This window comes from Pseudochaenichthys georgianus, chromosome 13, assembly GCF_902827115.2.
Source record: "Pseudochaenichthys georgianus chromosome 13, fPseGeo1.2, whole genome shotgun sequence".
Lineage (NCBI taxonomy): Eukaryota > Metazoa > Chordata > Actinopteri > Perciformes > Channichthyidae > Pseudochaenichthys > Pseudochaenichthys georgianus.
Window position 1 is genome coordinate 9,768,521 of NC_047515.1, and position 18,796 is coordinate 9,787,316.

At 42.4% G+C, this 18,796-nt stretch overlaps 1 protein-coding gene across 1 annotated transcript in view; it reads right to left on the reverse strand.

Moving 5' to 3' along the window:
- LOC117456902 (sortilin-related receptor-like) overlaps positions 1–18,796 on the reverse strand; it is a 146,572-nt gene that overhangs the window by 50,250 nt on the left and 77,526 nt on the right. The window contains 1 exon segment of the mRNA XM_034096765.1: positions 1,997–2,070. Coding sequence (XP_033952656.1) covers positions 1,997–2,070 — 74 coding nt within the window.

The window sequence follows — 18,796 nt, forward strand, 5'->3', positions numbered from 1 at the left end:
TGGACTGTTAGCACACATGTGAAGTTTGAGCACTTTTTGACCATATTCACAGGAGTTATAGCAATATCGTGTTTTACGGCGAGGGATGTGTTGCCATGGCAACAGCTTTTGAGGAAAACTCACTAATGGCACATAGACATGTTGAAGGCTGGACCATTAACCACTATCTGACGTCTGCTGCTCTAACGGCCAGTTTCCACTGGGTCCGTCTGCCCCGCGGTTTTGGTCCGACCTCCTCTTGCGCCATAACTCACCGGACGCGTCCCAGAAGCGTTTCAGAAGCATAGCATCGTACGTGCAGGCTCGCAGTTTTGTTATTGATTCCGGCATCCAGTACATTTGTACTTCTACAAGAAAGTAAGTAGGCTACGTAGTTAAATGTTTTATTTTTGTGTCTGTTTAAATTGTGTTTATTGTTGTTATACATTTCGTATTTTGTTGTGTTGTAGTCTACAGACGCAGTTAATAATAATGGTAATAGTCCACTTCCATGATGAAAACCTCGTCGTCCATTGTGCGTATCGTAGTGGAGGTGTTGTGATGAAGGAGGGGGGTCTGCTAAATTAGTATATGTGGGGGATGGGCCTGGCCCGGATGCTCACCTTTCCACTTCCTGCGAGGGGGGGCTGCCTGCCTGCACGACCTTATGTTACGGCTGCGCCGCGGCAAAAATAAGATTCATCCTAATTTTAGAGAAGAGTTGCGCCGAGCCGCTTCTGGGACGCGTCTGAGCCGTAACGCGGCGCGTGTGGTGGAATAGCACCCATTGACTAGAGTGGCCGCGATCCTTACGACCGCCGCGGCGCAGCCGTAACGCGGCACAGCTGTAACGCGGCACAGCTGTAACGCGGCGCAGACGGACCCGGTGGAAACTGGGGGTTAGCATGTCAGTTGGAGTTATGACATCATCGTGTTCCATGACACAGGTGTTTATATTTGAGCTAACGACGTGTCCAGAGATCAAAGGTGTCCATGGTGATGTGCAGTAATCTGTGAGAGGAGAGCATTTTCATTGTTCTGAATGAGAGATAAACCTCTTACATGTGAACGTTTTGTTGAAAAACCTTAACAGATATCGGTGAAATGTCAACGCGTGAAGCATGTCAAGGAACTTGAGCATCTGAAGTGTACTTTTTGTGTACTTTCAGTTTAATAATGTGGCCTTTTTGGCAGATTAACTAAAGGTGTGCGGCTTATGCTTTGAGTAAAGATCAGCTTGAATTTACAATTGGCTCTGGAATTATGAAAGTTATGAATGAGAAAGGTAATAGCCATCGATTCCCGACCGAGCTGAACGTTTTGATGTTTGAACGGAGTTTCTGCGATGTGGAATGTGGGAGAAGAAGAGGCGCAAAATAACTAAAGAAATGTCTTTGTGCGTAGCATAACATATAGTGTTGCTGTATCAGCATTCCCACTAAATTAATAAGAACATATGGTGGTGGAGACCAATATTGGAGATTAAAGTAGGGTCAGTATTTGCCTTACAATCGTCATTACACTCCTAATAGAAGTCAATGTTGCAGTATTACTCCTGGATGTGTACATTCAGGGAAATCTTTATTGACATATTCAGCACAAAAAATGTATATTTTGGTATCAGTTTTGTGATTTTAATTTGAAAGTCCCCAAGTGGCCAGTGAAATAAAAACAACTATTCTCTGAAACGTAAAGCAAAAAATGGGTTCTTTGACACACATGTTGTCATATACAGGAAGAAGATATTGCGTCACATCTTTCTTAACAACACAGCTAAAGCATACTAAATCAGGCATCTATTAATAATGAAGTGTATCCATAAAACACACAGAAGTATAGGTCTGAACTAATGCTCTTATTAAGCTAGATCCTGATGTGATTTCAATGTCGTAAAAAGTGTAAAAGGGACTAAAACAAAATGAATTGTGACTTGTAGAGACTCTGTTATACGAGCTGCCAGTGACTCAGTTCTCCAAGCTGTGTTTTACATGTCATCTAATTCAGATGTCGTACTGACCTCTCTCCAGCGAGCTCCCGCGCTGCTGGATACATACACATTAGGTTTGTTGGCCAAGTTCCTGCCAAAGGATCCTGCAATCAGAGAACAAGACCACATTAAAACACACACAGACACACACGCTTTTCCATGAGCATTGCAGAGTTGATGTGGCCACTGCTTTTGCTTTCACATATGGAAAATATGTAACCCAATAACTCAAACCATAGCTTTCTGTATCTTTTCATGCATGTGCCCTTTGTATGCTCTGACAAATACTCTCCTTTGACAGAAGATTGTTATTTAATGAGGCAGATCTCCAAGATTGATTGTCCTACGCAATTCATAAAGGAACATACAGAACTAAATCATGGAAAAATTGAAACTGAACGTCCTTACTCGTTTTGGAGAACTAAAAGGCCACCAAGAATGTAATGCTCATTGTAAAGCAAATCGAGGTCTAGGTTCCATCGAGTAAAAGGGTCAAGTCCGTCATAAAGCAATGACTAAGTGTAAGAGTAAACCTTACACTTACACTATAAGGATTAGTAACATGTATTGTGTTTATGTGATGACATTTGGACATGTTTAAACAAAAAGAGAAAATGCGTCAGCATTCGCGTTAGCATTCACTCTAGCGTTAGCATACACGGTTGCATTAGCATACATGCTAGCGTTAGCCATACTAGCCTGTATACATGCTTATTGCACAGCTAGCATTAGCTGTATTTACCTTGTTTACACTTAGCGGTCCTATGTGTAAATCTGTGTATGTTACACTTGCATGTATGAGATCATTAAGTGCCTTGTAACTTCTTTTTTTATAGTTTCACTCCGTTTGAATGTCAGTGGACTGCAAATAAGTCAATAAAGGAGCATGGTTGCTCATTCTAGTGATGTGTCGCGAACGAGTGAACTTTTAAGTGAACGACGGAAGCCGGCTCTCGCCCGTGAACGAGCCGTTTTTTTTTGCGGAGGGATCTAGATCGGCATGAAGGTACATTATCAGGGGTGCACATAACTTTTTTGCCCTGGTTCTCAAAGGAGCACCTGGAGATGTTGCTTGGTGCTCATCCTTAAAATGAAATAAACCGTAACTTTTGAGGGGGTCTTGACTTTATTTGCCAGACACACGGCACTGAACACACATGCAGAGGTGAACACAAGACAACCTTAGCACTACCAGTAATCCTACAAGCTGTCATCACTACCCTCCTGACTGTTCTTCTCACTGTCTTCCTCTCTGTCAGACATGGTAGCTGATGATGTAGGCCTACTACCTTCTCTCTGGTTGAGTCTGTGATTAGCTGCTTGCATCCACAAGTCAACAGCTGGTTTTGAGTCGAAAGACTCTGTTGTCATCTTAGACAAGTGGATGTAATCAAATAAGTATGTGAACATAACCAATAACCTACCATAGCCAATAACAAATGAATGTAACTTATTTTATTTGTGTTGTTCATTCATATCTTATTTTACCTTAATATTTATTTATTTATGCATTTTTTTTTATCTCTCCAGTTTTAAAGGATATTTTCGGTTACTGTCCTATAGTATACATTGGAATGATTTAAAACCTGTTTATCCTAATAATTATAAAGGAGTGCCTTGGAAATATGTGTTTACATAAATTGTGACCAAACCGATTGAACTTAGACTAAGAGTCCTTTACCTAACTGAGCTGTAGTTATCAGTCTGACTGGAGAGGACTCTCCCTCCACATTATTGTAGAAACATCTTCTTCTTATATCCGTTAGAGCAGCTAGCACCAGATTCTAATAACAACAGCGCCGGTGTTGCCGTTTAACTGGTTACACCGGGGAACTTGTGACGTTCTAACGGTAGGAATGGGGCGTGTACTTTGAGGAGCCATTGTCGAATAACCAGGAAATACACATTTCGATCGCTTCTTTTGTTGTTTACATTGATCTTTTGGTATATTTGGCTCTATAGGAACACTTTGATGCACATTCAGTACCAGTCTGTGAGGTTGTGGTTGCGATGCCGATATCCGGACGCGTACAGCGAGGACTATAACGTGACAATGAGGTGACTGGGGATGTCTGTTCAAAACATTGCAAACATGAATAAATCATTTCAAATATGTATTTGTCTCCGACTTTCATTTGTACATCGTTGTTAATGAGATGTTTAGTAGCTTTGATAGCTGTCCATACCTCCAGACAGCCTAAAAGTAAGACACAAGTTGTTTACTCACATCCCGAATGCAGCATCGAGATCCGTGGCCAGCTGTGATCCTCTCCGATTAACTTGTGACAGGACTTCTGTAGCTATTCTCCAGCGAGCAAGGTTTTTATTAAATACCTCCATCCCTCTCATCACAACAAGACTCTACACTGTGCAGAAAAAAACCAACATAAATGAAAATAACCTTGCTGGATAGCTTAGAATGAAACAAACAAACTATCTTCCATGGCTGATACTGATGTCACAGTAGGCCTAACGGCTAAACCACAGACAAGTCCAGCCGGGCACAAGTTGAATCCATATATTGAAATTGTTATTTTATATATGTATATACATATATATATATACAGGGTTGGGAGGGTTACTTTGTAAATGTCAGTTACTGATTACTGAATACATGGCTCTGAAAGTAATCCGAATACAGTTACAGTTACGTGTTTTAAAAAAAGTGACGTAATCAGATTACTTTTAGATTACTTTCTTTTTCCTTCACAGATGGGTATGTTTTGGTGAACAGGAGACAAAAGGGCAAAGAGCAAAGGAAACTGAACGTGTTTTTACTGTTTTAATGGCTTATCAAGAGCACAACTGAAACATCACATCTGAAACGATGTAACAACATAATACACTTTTTGGGGATGCAGCTTGGGATGTGAGGAGTAAGGGACACGACTTTGAACGGGCGTGTCGCCTTCTGTCCTGCCAGTGTTGGCAGGACATGAATTAAAATGTCGAACTCCATTTTAAGGACATTTCGGCCAGGGGTGTAGAGCTATATTTGTTCAAGCACCGGATTGGCAAAACAGGAGAGTGTGTGCACCAGTCTGCCTTGATCTATGAATTCATGTCCGTGACACTCACAGTATCTGCTGACCACAGCTGTTTTATAGAAGGAAAACCTCCTGCAATCTCTGCAGCACCAGGAGGCAGCGGGAGGGTTAACTCAGCCTCTGAGAAGAGGAGCACGCAGCCTTCACTGTGTTTACCTTCAGAATCATTAGAAAGACTAAAGAGCGACCGCAGGCAGGCTGATGTGTTTTAACCACACACACACACACACACACACACACACACACACACACACACACACACACACACACACACACACACACACACACACACACACACACACACACACACACACACACACACACACACACACACACACACACACACACACACACACACACACACACACACACACACACACACACACACACACACACACACACACACACACACACACACACACACACACACACACTTTCTCTATGTCAGTCTGTCTATCTCTATCTCTATCTCTACCTCTACAGTATCTCTATCTGTGTCTGGCTATCTATCTCTCTCTATAATCACAAACCAAGAAAGTTGTGACACTTCCGCCGGTTTATATAGCCTAGACAATGTAGGATAGACATACATATAAATATATAAAATAACAATTTTATATATGGATTCAACTTGTGCCCGGCTGGACTTGTCTGTGGTTTAGCCGTTAGGCCTACTGTGACATCAGTATCAGCCATGGAAGATAGTTTGTTTGTTTCATTCTAAGCTATCCAGCAAGGTTATTTTCATTTATGTTGGTTTTTTTCTGCACAGTGTAGAGTCTTGTTGTGATGAGAGGGATGGAGGTATTTAATAAAAACCTTGCTCGCTGGAGAATAGCTACAGAAGTCCTGTCACAAGTTAATCGGAGAGGATCACAGCTGGCCACGGATCTCGATGCTGCATTCGGGATGTGAGTAAACAACTTGTGTCTTACTTTTAGGCTGTCTGGAGGTATGGACAGCTATCAAAGCTACTAAACATCACATTAACAACGATGTACAAATGAAAGTCGGAGACAAATACATATTTGAAATGATTTATTCATGTTTGCAATGTTTTGAACAGACATCCCCAGTCACCTCATTGTCACGTTATAGTCCTCGCTGTACGCGTCCGGATATCGGCATCGCAACCACAACCTCACAGACTGGTACTGAATGTGCATCAAAGTGTTCCTATAGAGCCAAATATACCAAAAGATCAATGTAAACAACAAAAGAAGCGATCGAAATGTGTATTTCCTGGTTATTCGACAATGGCTCCTCAAAGTACACGCCCCATTCCTACCGTTAGAACGTCACGAGTTCCCCGGTGTAACCAGTTAAACGGCAACACCGGTACCGGGCGGTGCGCCCTTCTCTCTCTCCCTCACTCGCATTTTGGCTGTGAGCTGCGGGCGCCAGATAAGCCAACATCCCCCATTTTCATCACTTACAGTGCCCATCGTACATGGCAAATGAAACGTGTAACCGGGGTGAAAAGGGTGTTAAATTTACTTAATTATGAATATTGTTACATCAAGGCCGAAAATTAGGATGAGCGCCAACAGTCAAAAATGTTTTTTTCCCTCCCAGAACTGCCAGCGCAGCGCCTCCCCAGATATGGCGCCCTAGGCGAACATCTAGCCAGTGCTACGGGCTGGCCCTGAGTTCATATGCAACTCGCAAATATCTCTCTCTCTTCTCTCTCTCCCTCTCTCAATGTTGGTACTAGTGGCGGCTGGTAGGGGTGTTGAAAATAATCGTTTCTACGATGCATTGCGATGCGGACGTGGACGATTCGGTCTCGATGCAGTGACGGAAGATAATCGGTTATAGAGTAGTAACGTTGCTTCCTGATTTTCCGGCCGCGGCTTTACTATAACGTTTTTTCTGTCACTTTAATATCAAATCGGTCGGTGACGCAGAGATCAGGGAACATACGTGACAGCGGCACAGCAACACAGCAACACAGAGCAGTCTGCTTTATCCACCAACACAACACCACCAGTCCAGAACCAGCAGCAGAAGGACCCGCTCTGACTCACTCCATGTCGCTGTGGCTCAGACACACAGGGATTTATGTTTTTCAAAAATAATCGCGTTACAATCATGTCAGGTTTTTGGTGGATTTAATTAAGTCTTGGATTGCAGAGTATGAATGTCCTCTAGCAATTTTCAGACGATATATACGTGTGTAAAGATTGTGAAGGCAGGAGGAAAAAAGCTTCCGCGATCACCGTCTCCTCTCCGTTCCTCCAAGCCCCACCCTCTCCCTGAAAATAATGAGTGACAGGCTGATAGTGACCCGATAGAAACTTTATTATTCACTTAATCACTGAGATATAATGAAGCTAACTTAATCTCATACATTCATGGGATTCATGTAACAGTAAGACAGAGAATATAAGTGAGCACCCACATGCAGTATTTTAGTTTGTATATGCTGTTGTAAATACTCCTGTTGTCTGCTGTGTTCAGACTCAAGTCCTGTGTGTCAGGACATTCAGTGTCCTTTTTTAACAGAAGACCGTTGCTAGAAGCTGCAGCTAGACTGCAGGAGCATTAGCTTTTTGTTTTTGAGGATGGAACAACTTCACACACGGAGGCTAGACCTATACAATCCATTTATTTTGGTTTATAAATTAATGTCAAGACATTTATGTTATTGATTTCTGAAGCACTTTCTAAATAATAAAAAGAGAGTTCATATGTATTTACTGCATGTATGCATTGATGGAAAATAAGCCATGTGCAGTAATATAGAAAATTGAGGATGCAACGCATTGGTATGAATCGTGATGCACCGTGATGCACCGGGATATCGAACCGAATCGAATCGTTGACAGGATAATCGTAATCGAATCGAATCGTGAGACCAGTGAAGATGCACAGCCCTAGCGGCTGGTGGAAAATATTTTTGGTGGGGCTGTTGATAAAGTGAGTATGAGTTAAAAAAAAATGTTTTGGGAGAAATTACCCCTTAAATTAGGACTTCTGGTGATGTAATGGCGCGTTTACAGTGCAGTGCGGAGCTTGCTTTAATGCCGCGTTCAGACCGGACGCGATGCGAATATTCGCTTCGCTCTAAACGCTCCTATCGCATCGCTCTAGTCGCTCGAGTTTCACCGCGGCTGCCAGCTGTGTTTACTCGCATCATTCAAACAAGACGCGCTGGCTCAGGAGCTACAACTACAACAAAATGAACCTATTTTACCGTGATTAAATTGTAATACACGTTTCGTGTCTAAATGATGCCGACGTAACAACATACTGATACCGGTTGGTAAAAACCATGAATTAATGCTTTGACAAGTCTGCAGACAGACGGCAGGCAAAAAACCTTTTAGAATGCTTGTTTTCTGAATGGAGCTTGGCTAAGCTAACGTTATATATGCTCCGACCGTCCACACTCACAACAACGGCCTACAGACATAAATAAACCAGCGACTGTATTCTCCATGACACAGACAGTCTGTGGTTTGTACTTGTTTAACTTTTGTCTAGTTTCTGAACAGATCGTATCTGTCCCCGGCTGTTTGAAGAGCAAGTATGGGAAACAAAAGATAGCATTTACCTGTTTGCATCCAGCTAGCCATGCCTTTCTGGTGTACCAGCTACGTGAGAAGCCTCGTTGATACGTTTTGTCTTTTTCACGAGCTTGCTGTGATATATACAAATCGGGTTGGTCCGGTCCAAGGTCTTTAAGTATCAATTTATCTCCCAAAATTCTCCTTTCGAAAGGATTGGAGAGTAGCTCTTGCACGGAATTGGGTGCGGACCGAGGTCCAGCGACTCCACCTGCACACGAAGCCATTCTCAACTACTGCGTCACCTTGGTCACTCACGAGTCTAAAAAACAACTCACGTCAACGCACGTAAGCAACGTGGGCGCCAACGTGAGCGCCCTCGTGACCAAAATATTTGACGCCGCTGATTGGCTGAAATTATGTTTCGGCGGCACAGTTTACTATTGAGACTTTTGCAACATGCTGGTTGCTGCGGTTTCGTCCGGGGGCTCCTTGCACGGCGCCCGGTAATGATAAACTAATGCCACGGGCAAGGCCAGGCAGGAAACATGTGACTTATCAGTAACTTTAGACATCGTAACACAATTTTAAACGAGATTTTATTGTAGATTATACATTTTACTGATACCAATTGTATGATATTTACATTGTTCATTAAAAAAAATAAAAAAATAAAAAAAAATTAAATTAAATTTTTGTTTTTAATTTAATATTATTTTTTAATATATTTTTTTGTATGTGGGAAGAGGTGGGGCGGCGCCCCTAGCGCCCCTATGGGCCGGCCGCCACTGGTTGGTACGCAAATGCGCCTTTTTTCAAATGACCTGGTGCTCTTTTGTTGACGGCGGTGCGCATGCGCACCAGTTATGTGCAGCCCTGACCATAACCCCACCACCACCATGGGCCACTCGATTCACAACATTGACATCAGAAAACCGCTCACCCACACGACGCCACACACGCTGTCTGCCATCTGCCCTGAACAGTGAAAACCGGGATTAATCCGTGAAGAGAACACCTCTCCAACATGCCAGACGCCATCGAATGTGAGCATTTGCCCACTCAAGACGAACCGGAGTAAGGTCGAGACACAGATGAAGACGCCGAGCATGCAGATGAGCTTCCCTGAGACGGTTTCTGACAGTTTGTGCTGAAATTCTTTGGTTATGCAAACCGATTGTTGCAGCAGCTGTCCGAGTGGCTGGTCTCAGACGATCTTGGAGGTGAACATGCTGGATGTGGAGGTCCTGGGCTGGTGTGGTTACACGTGGTCTGCGGTTGTGAGGCCGGTTGGATTTACTGCCAAATTCTCTGAAATGCCTTTGGAGACGGCTTATGGTAGCGAAATGAACATTCAATTCACGGGCAACAGCTCTGGTGAACATTCCTGCTGTCAGCATGCCAATTGCACGCTCCCTCAAAACTTGCGACATCTGTGGTATTGTGCTGCGTGATAAAACGGAACATTTTAGAGTGGCCTTTTATTGTGGCCAGCCTAAGGCACACCTGTGCAATAATCATGCTGTCTAACCAGGATCTTGATATGCCACACCTGTGAGGTGGGATGGATTATCTCGGCAAAGGAGAAGTGCTCACTATCAAAAAAATGTTTCAGATGTGTGAACAATATTTGAGAGAAATGGTTATTTTGTGTATATAGAAAATGTTTTAGATCTTTGAGTTCATCTCATGAAAAATGGGAGCAAAAACAAAAGTGTTGCATTTATATTTTTGTTCAGTGTATGTAAGTCCCTTTGGATAAAAGCGTCTAACAAGTGAAATGTAATGTAATGTAAAAACTAGCTTATTGGTTATGAACAAGACTTCACTTTAAAATTGGGAACATGTTCTTAGATATAAATACCTAATTTTGAGTTATTTAGACACAATGAACACTTATATTTTTATGTCTGGTTACATGAGAATAGATCATATTTGTTAAGTGTTATTATGGGAGAATTACTATACTTGTGGTACTACTGCCTTATTAGGCCCATATTGAGCAGAGCATATTAAGACCAAAACTCATGTACAACAACTTCCTTACTTGCAATAAATAAGCACTAATTAGAGGGTTATTGAGGAAAAACTCAACTAATGGCTTATTACTTGTAGAATATGGTCATGTAGAATAAGGCATTAATAAGTGTTTTATAATGACTAATAAAGAGCCAATATACTGCTAATATGCATGTTAATTAACAACTAGTTGATGGTTATTTTGTGTACCTTAATATAAAGTGTTAGCAATAGATGTTGTTGTCACATCTCAACGTCTTGGAAAATATACCTCTTTTGATATCATTTTATTCTGAAACAATGTTGTTATTAGCCATACTAGCATCATACTTTGGCCAAGACTGACATAAGTATTAAAACTATTCTTTGGTTTATGACCAATTATTTTCCAAACTAACGACATTACCATCGCGATATGTTCTGCTTCTTGTTTATTTGTTATAAGCAAATGTGAGCATGTTAATTGGGAGTGACTACAATGTTTGCTGTAGAATCTATAACTTTCTTATCATTAGAGGCTCTAAATGTAATATAAACAACTACTGTGTGAGTATGGAGAAAAGTTGTAATAGATAAAGGGTTTGGAAGTTGATTTAGCCAGGTAAAAGACGGGGGAGGGGACCAAATACAGCATGAAGATGAATCTTTGATGAAGACTGAAGATTAATTGCTGACCTGAATACACATTTGTTAAAGCCATTTGTATTTCAAGCCGGGTAAAATATATCCGCCCCTCTGCAGAGAGAAACTCACAGCTACAGCCGCATGCACCCTCCCTTCCATCGATTAAGAACAATGGAATGTATGGGCTGGATGATTGATAACAGCGGTGTCTGCCTTTGACACGTAAGAGCAGACGGACATCTGCAGACATCAATCCTGCTAATCAAATCGCTTTTCATGGTGAACGACTTCGACGAGAGCAGATTAGAATGAGTAACATGGCTGTTGTGTCTCAGAGGAAGACTGTAACAGAATAAATTACGCTCATTCTGTGTAAAACGGATAATGACGTTATTCAATGCCTTCTCACAAGGAGCTGGGGACGCGGCACAATAAACAAATGGTACAACGAAGATGCTCTGTCATTGTGCAGATATGAAACAGCTTTCAAGGAGTTTGGGTCTTTACTACAGCTCAATCATTATTACTATTTATAAAGTAATTTACACCAAATATCGATTTTGTTGCCTCTTCTACTTTAAGTTTCTTATAGTTTTGGTAAAAGGAGTGTTCTTTGTTGCATCTGTTAGGTTGTCATATTTGTTATATTTCTTCTTTGTTTGAATCAGAATCAAACAATGTAGAAATTATGCAAATCAAAAAACCCACCCCTCAGACTGCATCCACAAATTAATGAATTAAACAAAATCGGGAAATGTTGCACCTTTACATGTCTTTGTGTCACTGTAAATCTACTGTGTATTCTCTTTTGCTGCTCATACTTTTTTCATCACTGCTGTAATTTGTTTGTTTTTTTAAACTGCACAGAGAGCTGCCTGCTAAATACAATTGTACACAAGTATAATGACAATAAAGATCTTCTTCTGTAACTATGGTTATAAAAGTGTGGAATATTCCCAGTGCATTTACTCACATCAAGAAATACTAGGTCCTTAATTGTAACCATGCGTGGCAGTCTGCAGCACACTCTAGCATCACACACAGATCATTTGCCAACAAATTCCTGTACATTTCCATAAAATCCCCAAAATAGCAAATGGCAATTTTTTATCTCGAACATTCCTTAAATGTTGCAACCCTACTGCCAAATAAACACAACATTTTGACTCCAGGTCCTGTAGTTAACCTGAGCTTTATTTCAGCTAAAAGAAATGCAAGAGCACTGGAAATCAGCCGAAACAAGATGTTTGAAAATGGATATTAAAAAAAAAAACAGAAGTGATGAGCGGGCCCTCGCGTCTGTGCGCCTGTCGGGGAGGGCAGCCGGTCATGCCGGCGTAAGCAGACGCGCGCGAGTCCTCCGAAATGAGCCGTTTGCCATTTCTATAATTTTCGCATCCCAGACTCCCAAGTCCTCCGGCAGCGACCCGGAAACGGATGTCGGCGCGACGTCTCGAAGGAAAACTAATTTCTCTAAAGGCTCGTTGAGGATCGATTATCGAGGAGGCTGTCTGGAGGAGCTGTAACCAAGGATACACTGATATAGAGGAGAGAGGAGGAAGGAGTCTCTCTGGAGGAGCTATAACCGAGGGTACACTGATGTAGAGGAGAGAGGAGTCTCTCTGGAGGAGCTATAACCGAGGGTACAATGATGTAGAGGAGAGAGGAGTTTCTCTGGAGGAGCTATAACCGAGGGTACACTGATGTAGCAGAGAGAGGAGTCTCTCTGGAGGAGCTATAACCGAGGGTACAATGATGTAGAGGAGAGAGGAGTTTCTCTGGAGGAGCTATAACCGAGGGTACAATGATGTAGATGAGAGAGGAGTCTCTCTGGAGGAGCTATAACCGAGGGTACAATGATGTAGATGAGAGAGGAGTCTCTCTGGAGGAGCTATAACCGAGGGTACAATGATGTAGATGAGAGAGGAGTCTCTCTGGAGGAGCTATAACCGAGGGTACACTGATGTAGATGAGAGAGGAGTCTCTCTGGAGGAGCTATAACCGAGGGTACACTGATGTAGATGAGAGAGGAGTCTCTCTGGAGGAGCTATAACCGAGGGTACACTGATGTAGATGAGAGAGGAGTCTCTCTGGAGGAGCTATAACCGAGGTTACACTGATGTATTCTCCGGAGTCGATTTCAGCCAACAGTGATGTTTAAAAGAGGTGTGACGCATGGCTGGACTTATGTCAACGAAGCACAGCTCTGCAAACTGTTCCCGTTGTGAATATAAGTTATTTAAGATGATCAAATGTGCATCAGACTTTCTGCCCTTTACCGTTTGTTTACTCAATAATCACATCTCCCCTGGATGTTAGGCTATTTATTATACAACTGCTTTCATTGTGACGCGATGTTTACAGTGAGAACGGCTGCTGAGGTCAGTGCAGAAAGCAGAACAGTGTGTATAATATATATCGCTCAATAATATATGTAATAGGCCTACATTTCACACTTTATTTGTAGGCTTTAGGAGAAATCAACAAATAAACAGTAGATATTTTTCATGAAACCATATAGTGCTTCACATAAAAAAATGGGGTTGTAGCCTGATATTTATTATATGCTTTAGGAGCTGTTTGTGTTTGTTGTACAATGTGTAGGTGTAGTTTTGTGTGTGTGTGTGTGTGTGTGTGTGTGTGTGTGTGTGTGTGTGTGTGTGTGTGTGTGTGTGTGTGTGTGTGTGTGTGTGTGTGTGTGTGTGTGTGTGTGTGTGTGTGTGTGTGTGTGTGTGTGTGTGTGTGTGTGTGTGTGTGTGTGTGTGTGTGTGTGTGAGTTGATGTGGCAGGCAGACAGGCGTCAGTAGGTTTTCTGACATATAAATGGTCAACAATTGTACATTCTCCGTCCGCCTACGAGTTCCCCGTTTGAGCGAAGGACTATTCCTTCTCAATGTAGCATGACATTGGATATGCGCTTAACTTGTCCTGGATTGGAATTTTTCCGAACATTTCCCTTGGAGGAGTTTGCAAAAATGTGCTATAAATGCATGAAAAACGCACATTTTTCAAAATGGCCGAGTTTTTGGGGGGCAGGGCTAATGGAAGGCAATTTGAAATATATACAGCTGTATACAGCGTTTCGTGAATATCGTAAAAACTATATGAGAGTAGTTTGGAGTAATTTGCGACATGTAAATCGTCAAATTGTATATTCGCTGTTAGCTTACGATCTCCACGATTGAGCTATCAAAAATGTTCTTCGCAATTTAGCATCATATTGGATAGGGGATGAACTTGTCCTGGATTGGAAGTCAAGAATGTGCTTAAAATGCATGAAAAACACACATTTTTCAAAATGGCCGACTTCCTGGGGGGCGGGGCTAATGGAAGCTATTTACAAATATGTCTGCAACTCTTTGAGGAATGTCTGTGCCAAAATTCGTGAACTTCTGAGAAACTAGATGTGACTACCACACAATTGGGCGCGCTAGTGAGCATTTTTTTTGAGAAATGTTTTTTTTTTTACATTCTCGAAAAAGTCGTGGGCTTTGACGTGTGTCCCAAGTTTTGCGTCTGAAGCTCATTTTATGCTATCGCAATTAAAAAATATATATATAGGCCACGCCCACATTCTGCATTTGTTGCGACACTTTAAATCTCAGTTTGTAGTCACCCCCAGAGTATGTGTAAAAAAAATATAAAAAAATGTGTCCATCCGTTCTTGAGTTATAAATTGGTGGTGTTTTTGGCGCCCCCTATTGTCCAAAATGAAAATTATTTGGTGTGCCTATTCCCCAAGACAGACTGAACCTATCCACCAAAATCTGTGATGTTTGGATACATTGTTGATGAGTTATGAGCATTTCTTTCTAAGCCCCGCCTTTTTGCGAGTATGTTTGGATTAATGGCGGCAATATTTATCGAAAAAAAGGCCGATACCGATAATCGGCCTCGTGTCTACACGAGCAATGTCCCGCCCACAGCGCTATCTGATAGGCTATCTGAAGTGTCAATCAACACTGAAGATTTTCCGGGCGGGAGCCAGCCAGAGAGATGGGACCTTCAAGTATGTGATGCCTTTTATCTGCTAATGTACAGGAGGAAGAGTGATACACTGTCTGTCTAGTTGGCTTACATAACAGTTAAAGTTTACAGTCTAAAAAACATGGAGCATTTGTTCTTCTTTTATTCATTTTTATGTCAATTTGCACATTTCATGGTGATGCTCAGCCTCTCCCCTTAACTCCTAACAGTCATCATCATGTCAACCACAACACAGATAAATACTGATAGAAATGTGTGTGTAGTTGTTGATACATTGCTGACAGAGGGAACTACATTTTAATACAGATTTAAGAAATATTAGTTTTTGAGCATGTAATAAGCATGTTTTGTATTGACTATATTACAACTATATTATAATTAAGCAATAGCCCACGACCCGTCGGGCCGAACCACGGCCCTTAGCTGTGATATAATGAGCATATACCACGGCCTGAAGTGAGCTATTGCTTTTATAAAACGGTTACCAAGTGTGGCAATATGAGAAAAAAAAATACACTAATTTAAATAGTTTTTATTTCGTAAATAATGATGTTCAAAATAAAATAGTCCCCCCGTTGCCTTCTGCGCGAAACATAGTGCGAGGTGGTTGCTAATATGCAACAACACTAACAGCTAGCGAACATATTAGACAGAGAGCGTTGATCCATTATTTGGCTATTTATTTACATTCATTTGTATGTTGCCGTTTATTGTGCACCCACTGAAAACCTGTCCAGCATCAGTAGCATGGCTTACGTGGTTACTTGTTGAGGTTGTTCTAGGCTGTTGCTTGGCGTGGTGAGAATATTGCTCCACTTTCTCCAGTCCCCGAGATTCGGCTTACAGTAGCTCTAGAGAGAGCTTTCGCACCTGTGGCCACTAACGGTCATAATTTCTCTGCTTTGTTTCAAGACCCGCATCAGAAAGCTTTTGAATGCTGGTACTTTTCCAGTTGGTCTACCTGCTCTTCACGTAGCTCTGCATGTCGTCGTTTAGGTGCTTTTTTTTCTGGAGATAGGCACTCAATCCACTCCTCCATAGTAAGACCTCCCCGGAGGTCGAAGTTAATCTTAAACGTTTCCATTTTATGCTTTGTAAGTTTGTTCCGTAACGGAAGAAATGTAAATATATTTAAGTCAAATCAAGCAACCTGATTGGCCGATAGTGTTTTTGCGGACCTCTTTAATTACAGATTTGAAAACATCATTGCTTGCTTTAAAAGTAGCACAATTCATTATGTCAAACCTTGGAAAGTATCTAGATATCCCTGCCCTAATGCCAAAGGAACTGTACACTGACTATGTTTTGCCGTTTGATGTCTATGTCTGGACCGCTGCGTAAAAAGGAGGGTTTCTGCCCCGTTACTTCTCCGCTGCTTTCTTGTTCCAGTATGAAAAGCAAACGGCAGGCAGTTTGCTTTTCAGCCCAACGGTATACTGTTTTTCTCAGACGCGGAGGGATATTGACTTGTTGTGAAAAGTAACTTACAATTCTACCCGTGGTATACGCTCAGTATATCACGGCTAAGAACCAATCAGATTGCTTGATTTGACTTCCGTCCGTTTTATAATAAAATAATATAGTAAAATAATATAGTATTTATATTATTGAATTGATTATGATTATTATTATTAGTAGAAGTAGTTTATTTGCATTAATTATACTTTAATCTGTTTGAGGCTAGTATTTGGCAGGAAATGCAGACGTATTCACCTGTAAACGCATACATGCACATTTACCTCACTGTATACAAAAGTAACTGTTGATAATAATAATTTCCAAACACATTTTTCTCTCCTGTCGGTTGGGGGGGGAGGGGGGGGCCTCATCTCACAATGTCGCTTGGGGCCCAAGGGCCCCAAGCCCCTTGTTGGCCAGGGGCGGCCCTGCGTGCAGCGGCCCTGCGTGCAGCGGCCCTGCGTGCAGCGGCCCTGCGTGCAGCGGCCCTGCGTGCAGCGGCCCTGCGTGCAGCGGCCCTGCGTGCAGCGGCCCTGCGTGCAGCGGCCCTGCGTGCAGCGGCCCTGCGTGCAGCGGCCCTGCGTGCAGCGGCCCTGCGTGCAGCGGCCCTGCGTGCAGCGGCCCTGCGTGCAGCGTCTCGCAGCAGAGTAACGGCCCATCCACACTACAGCTTCGACAGCTTCAAAAACGGTTTCCAACGCGTCTGCCCATTCACTTTGAATGGGGTGACGTCACGTTGCCTCGCTTTTCGCCGAACTGAATTGTGGGTAGCATAGCGGTCCGTCTCCGGCGTCAGAAGTTGAACAATGTTCAACTTCTGACGCCGGAGTAGCCAGCGCCAGCCAATCAAATCATATGCCAGGACAAGCTCTAGCCAATCAAACCGCTGCTTGTGTGTCAGGGGCGGGAGATTCATGTGATTGGTTGTTGGTCGAGCTTCAGACGCGCCCAGCTCCAAGCTTTTTTTTAAGCTGTAGTGTGGACGGGCCGTAACTGTGGTGCGGAGGGGGGCTGCGAGTGGAGCCTCGCAGTTTTTCAGGTTGATATGTGAAGCTCATTAGCTAGCCATCATGTATCTAGCAAATGTTTAGCAAAATATTAGAAGTGAGGCTACTAGACTAACGTTAGGTCTACTGCAGGGGTGCCCAACCTTTTTTGAACCGAGAGCTACTTTTAAAGTTGCCAGTCTGCCGAGATCTACCAGTCCAAATAGAGAGGCGTAGCCATTACTGACAGCCTACTACCAGGTAAATACACACTTCTACTTGTATAAAACTGACCTTTGTACGATTAATACTTCTTAAAATACTGCAGATCCTTTATCTTACCTCTTTTTAATCTACACATATACAAGTATTTAACTGAAGTTAACAGTGAACAGTGTTGTTGATACAGAGTTGGAGTTTATTCACACGTCACATACTACAGTGGGTAATGTTTTCAAGAAACATTTAACAGTGCTGCCACATATGACACAGGAAAAAAGAAAATACTCTGAACCCTTTCTTTGCCATTATATAAAAATAGTGTTGCTACAAAAGTATAAATTAGGCTTACTAATAAGACAACTCAGATCTGAAGCTACACAGGAATCTGCTGCCAAAATGCAATAACAAAGACAAAATTAATAGAATCCAACCCTTTTGTTGCATTTTAGTAGAGTATAAAAAGAAATGCACAACTTCGCCGTCTTTGAAAGACTTCATGTGTTTCTCAAGAACGTGACTGACACGATGAGATGCTCTGGAGCAGCCTTGCTCTTGTTGTTGGGCCTGGTGAAAATGGACTGCTGTGCATTTAGCTGTCCTTTCAGGCCCCTCCCCTTTTGGAGCGTAGGGCAGAATTAGGAGGGAATTCCGTCTCGTAGCGTTTGTGCACTGTTTTGAAATACCGCTCCTAAATTACCCTTCTTCGATAAAGCCACGCTCGCATTGCAGATGGACTTTGAATTGGAATAGATACAAAAATGATCACCCTCCCACTCGGAGTGAAAATTATATATTTTGGGCTTTTTTGCTTCAGCCATAATTGCGGTCTTGTTTGTGTGCAGACTGTCACTCCTGTTGACACGGAGAACGTCAGCGAACAAGTGCCCACTGCCCACCAGCCACGCCCCCACACATGGGGTCACGCCGGCCAATCACAAAGCTTTGGTGCGTTCAAGTGCATTATTCTTGCACGGGAAG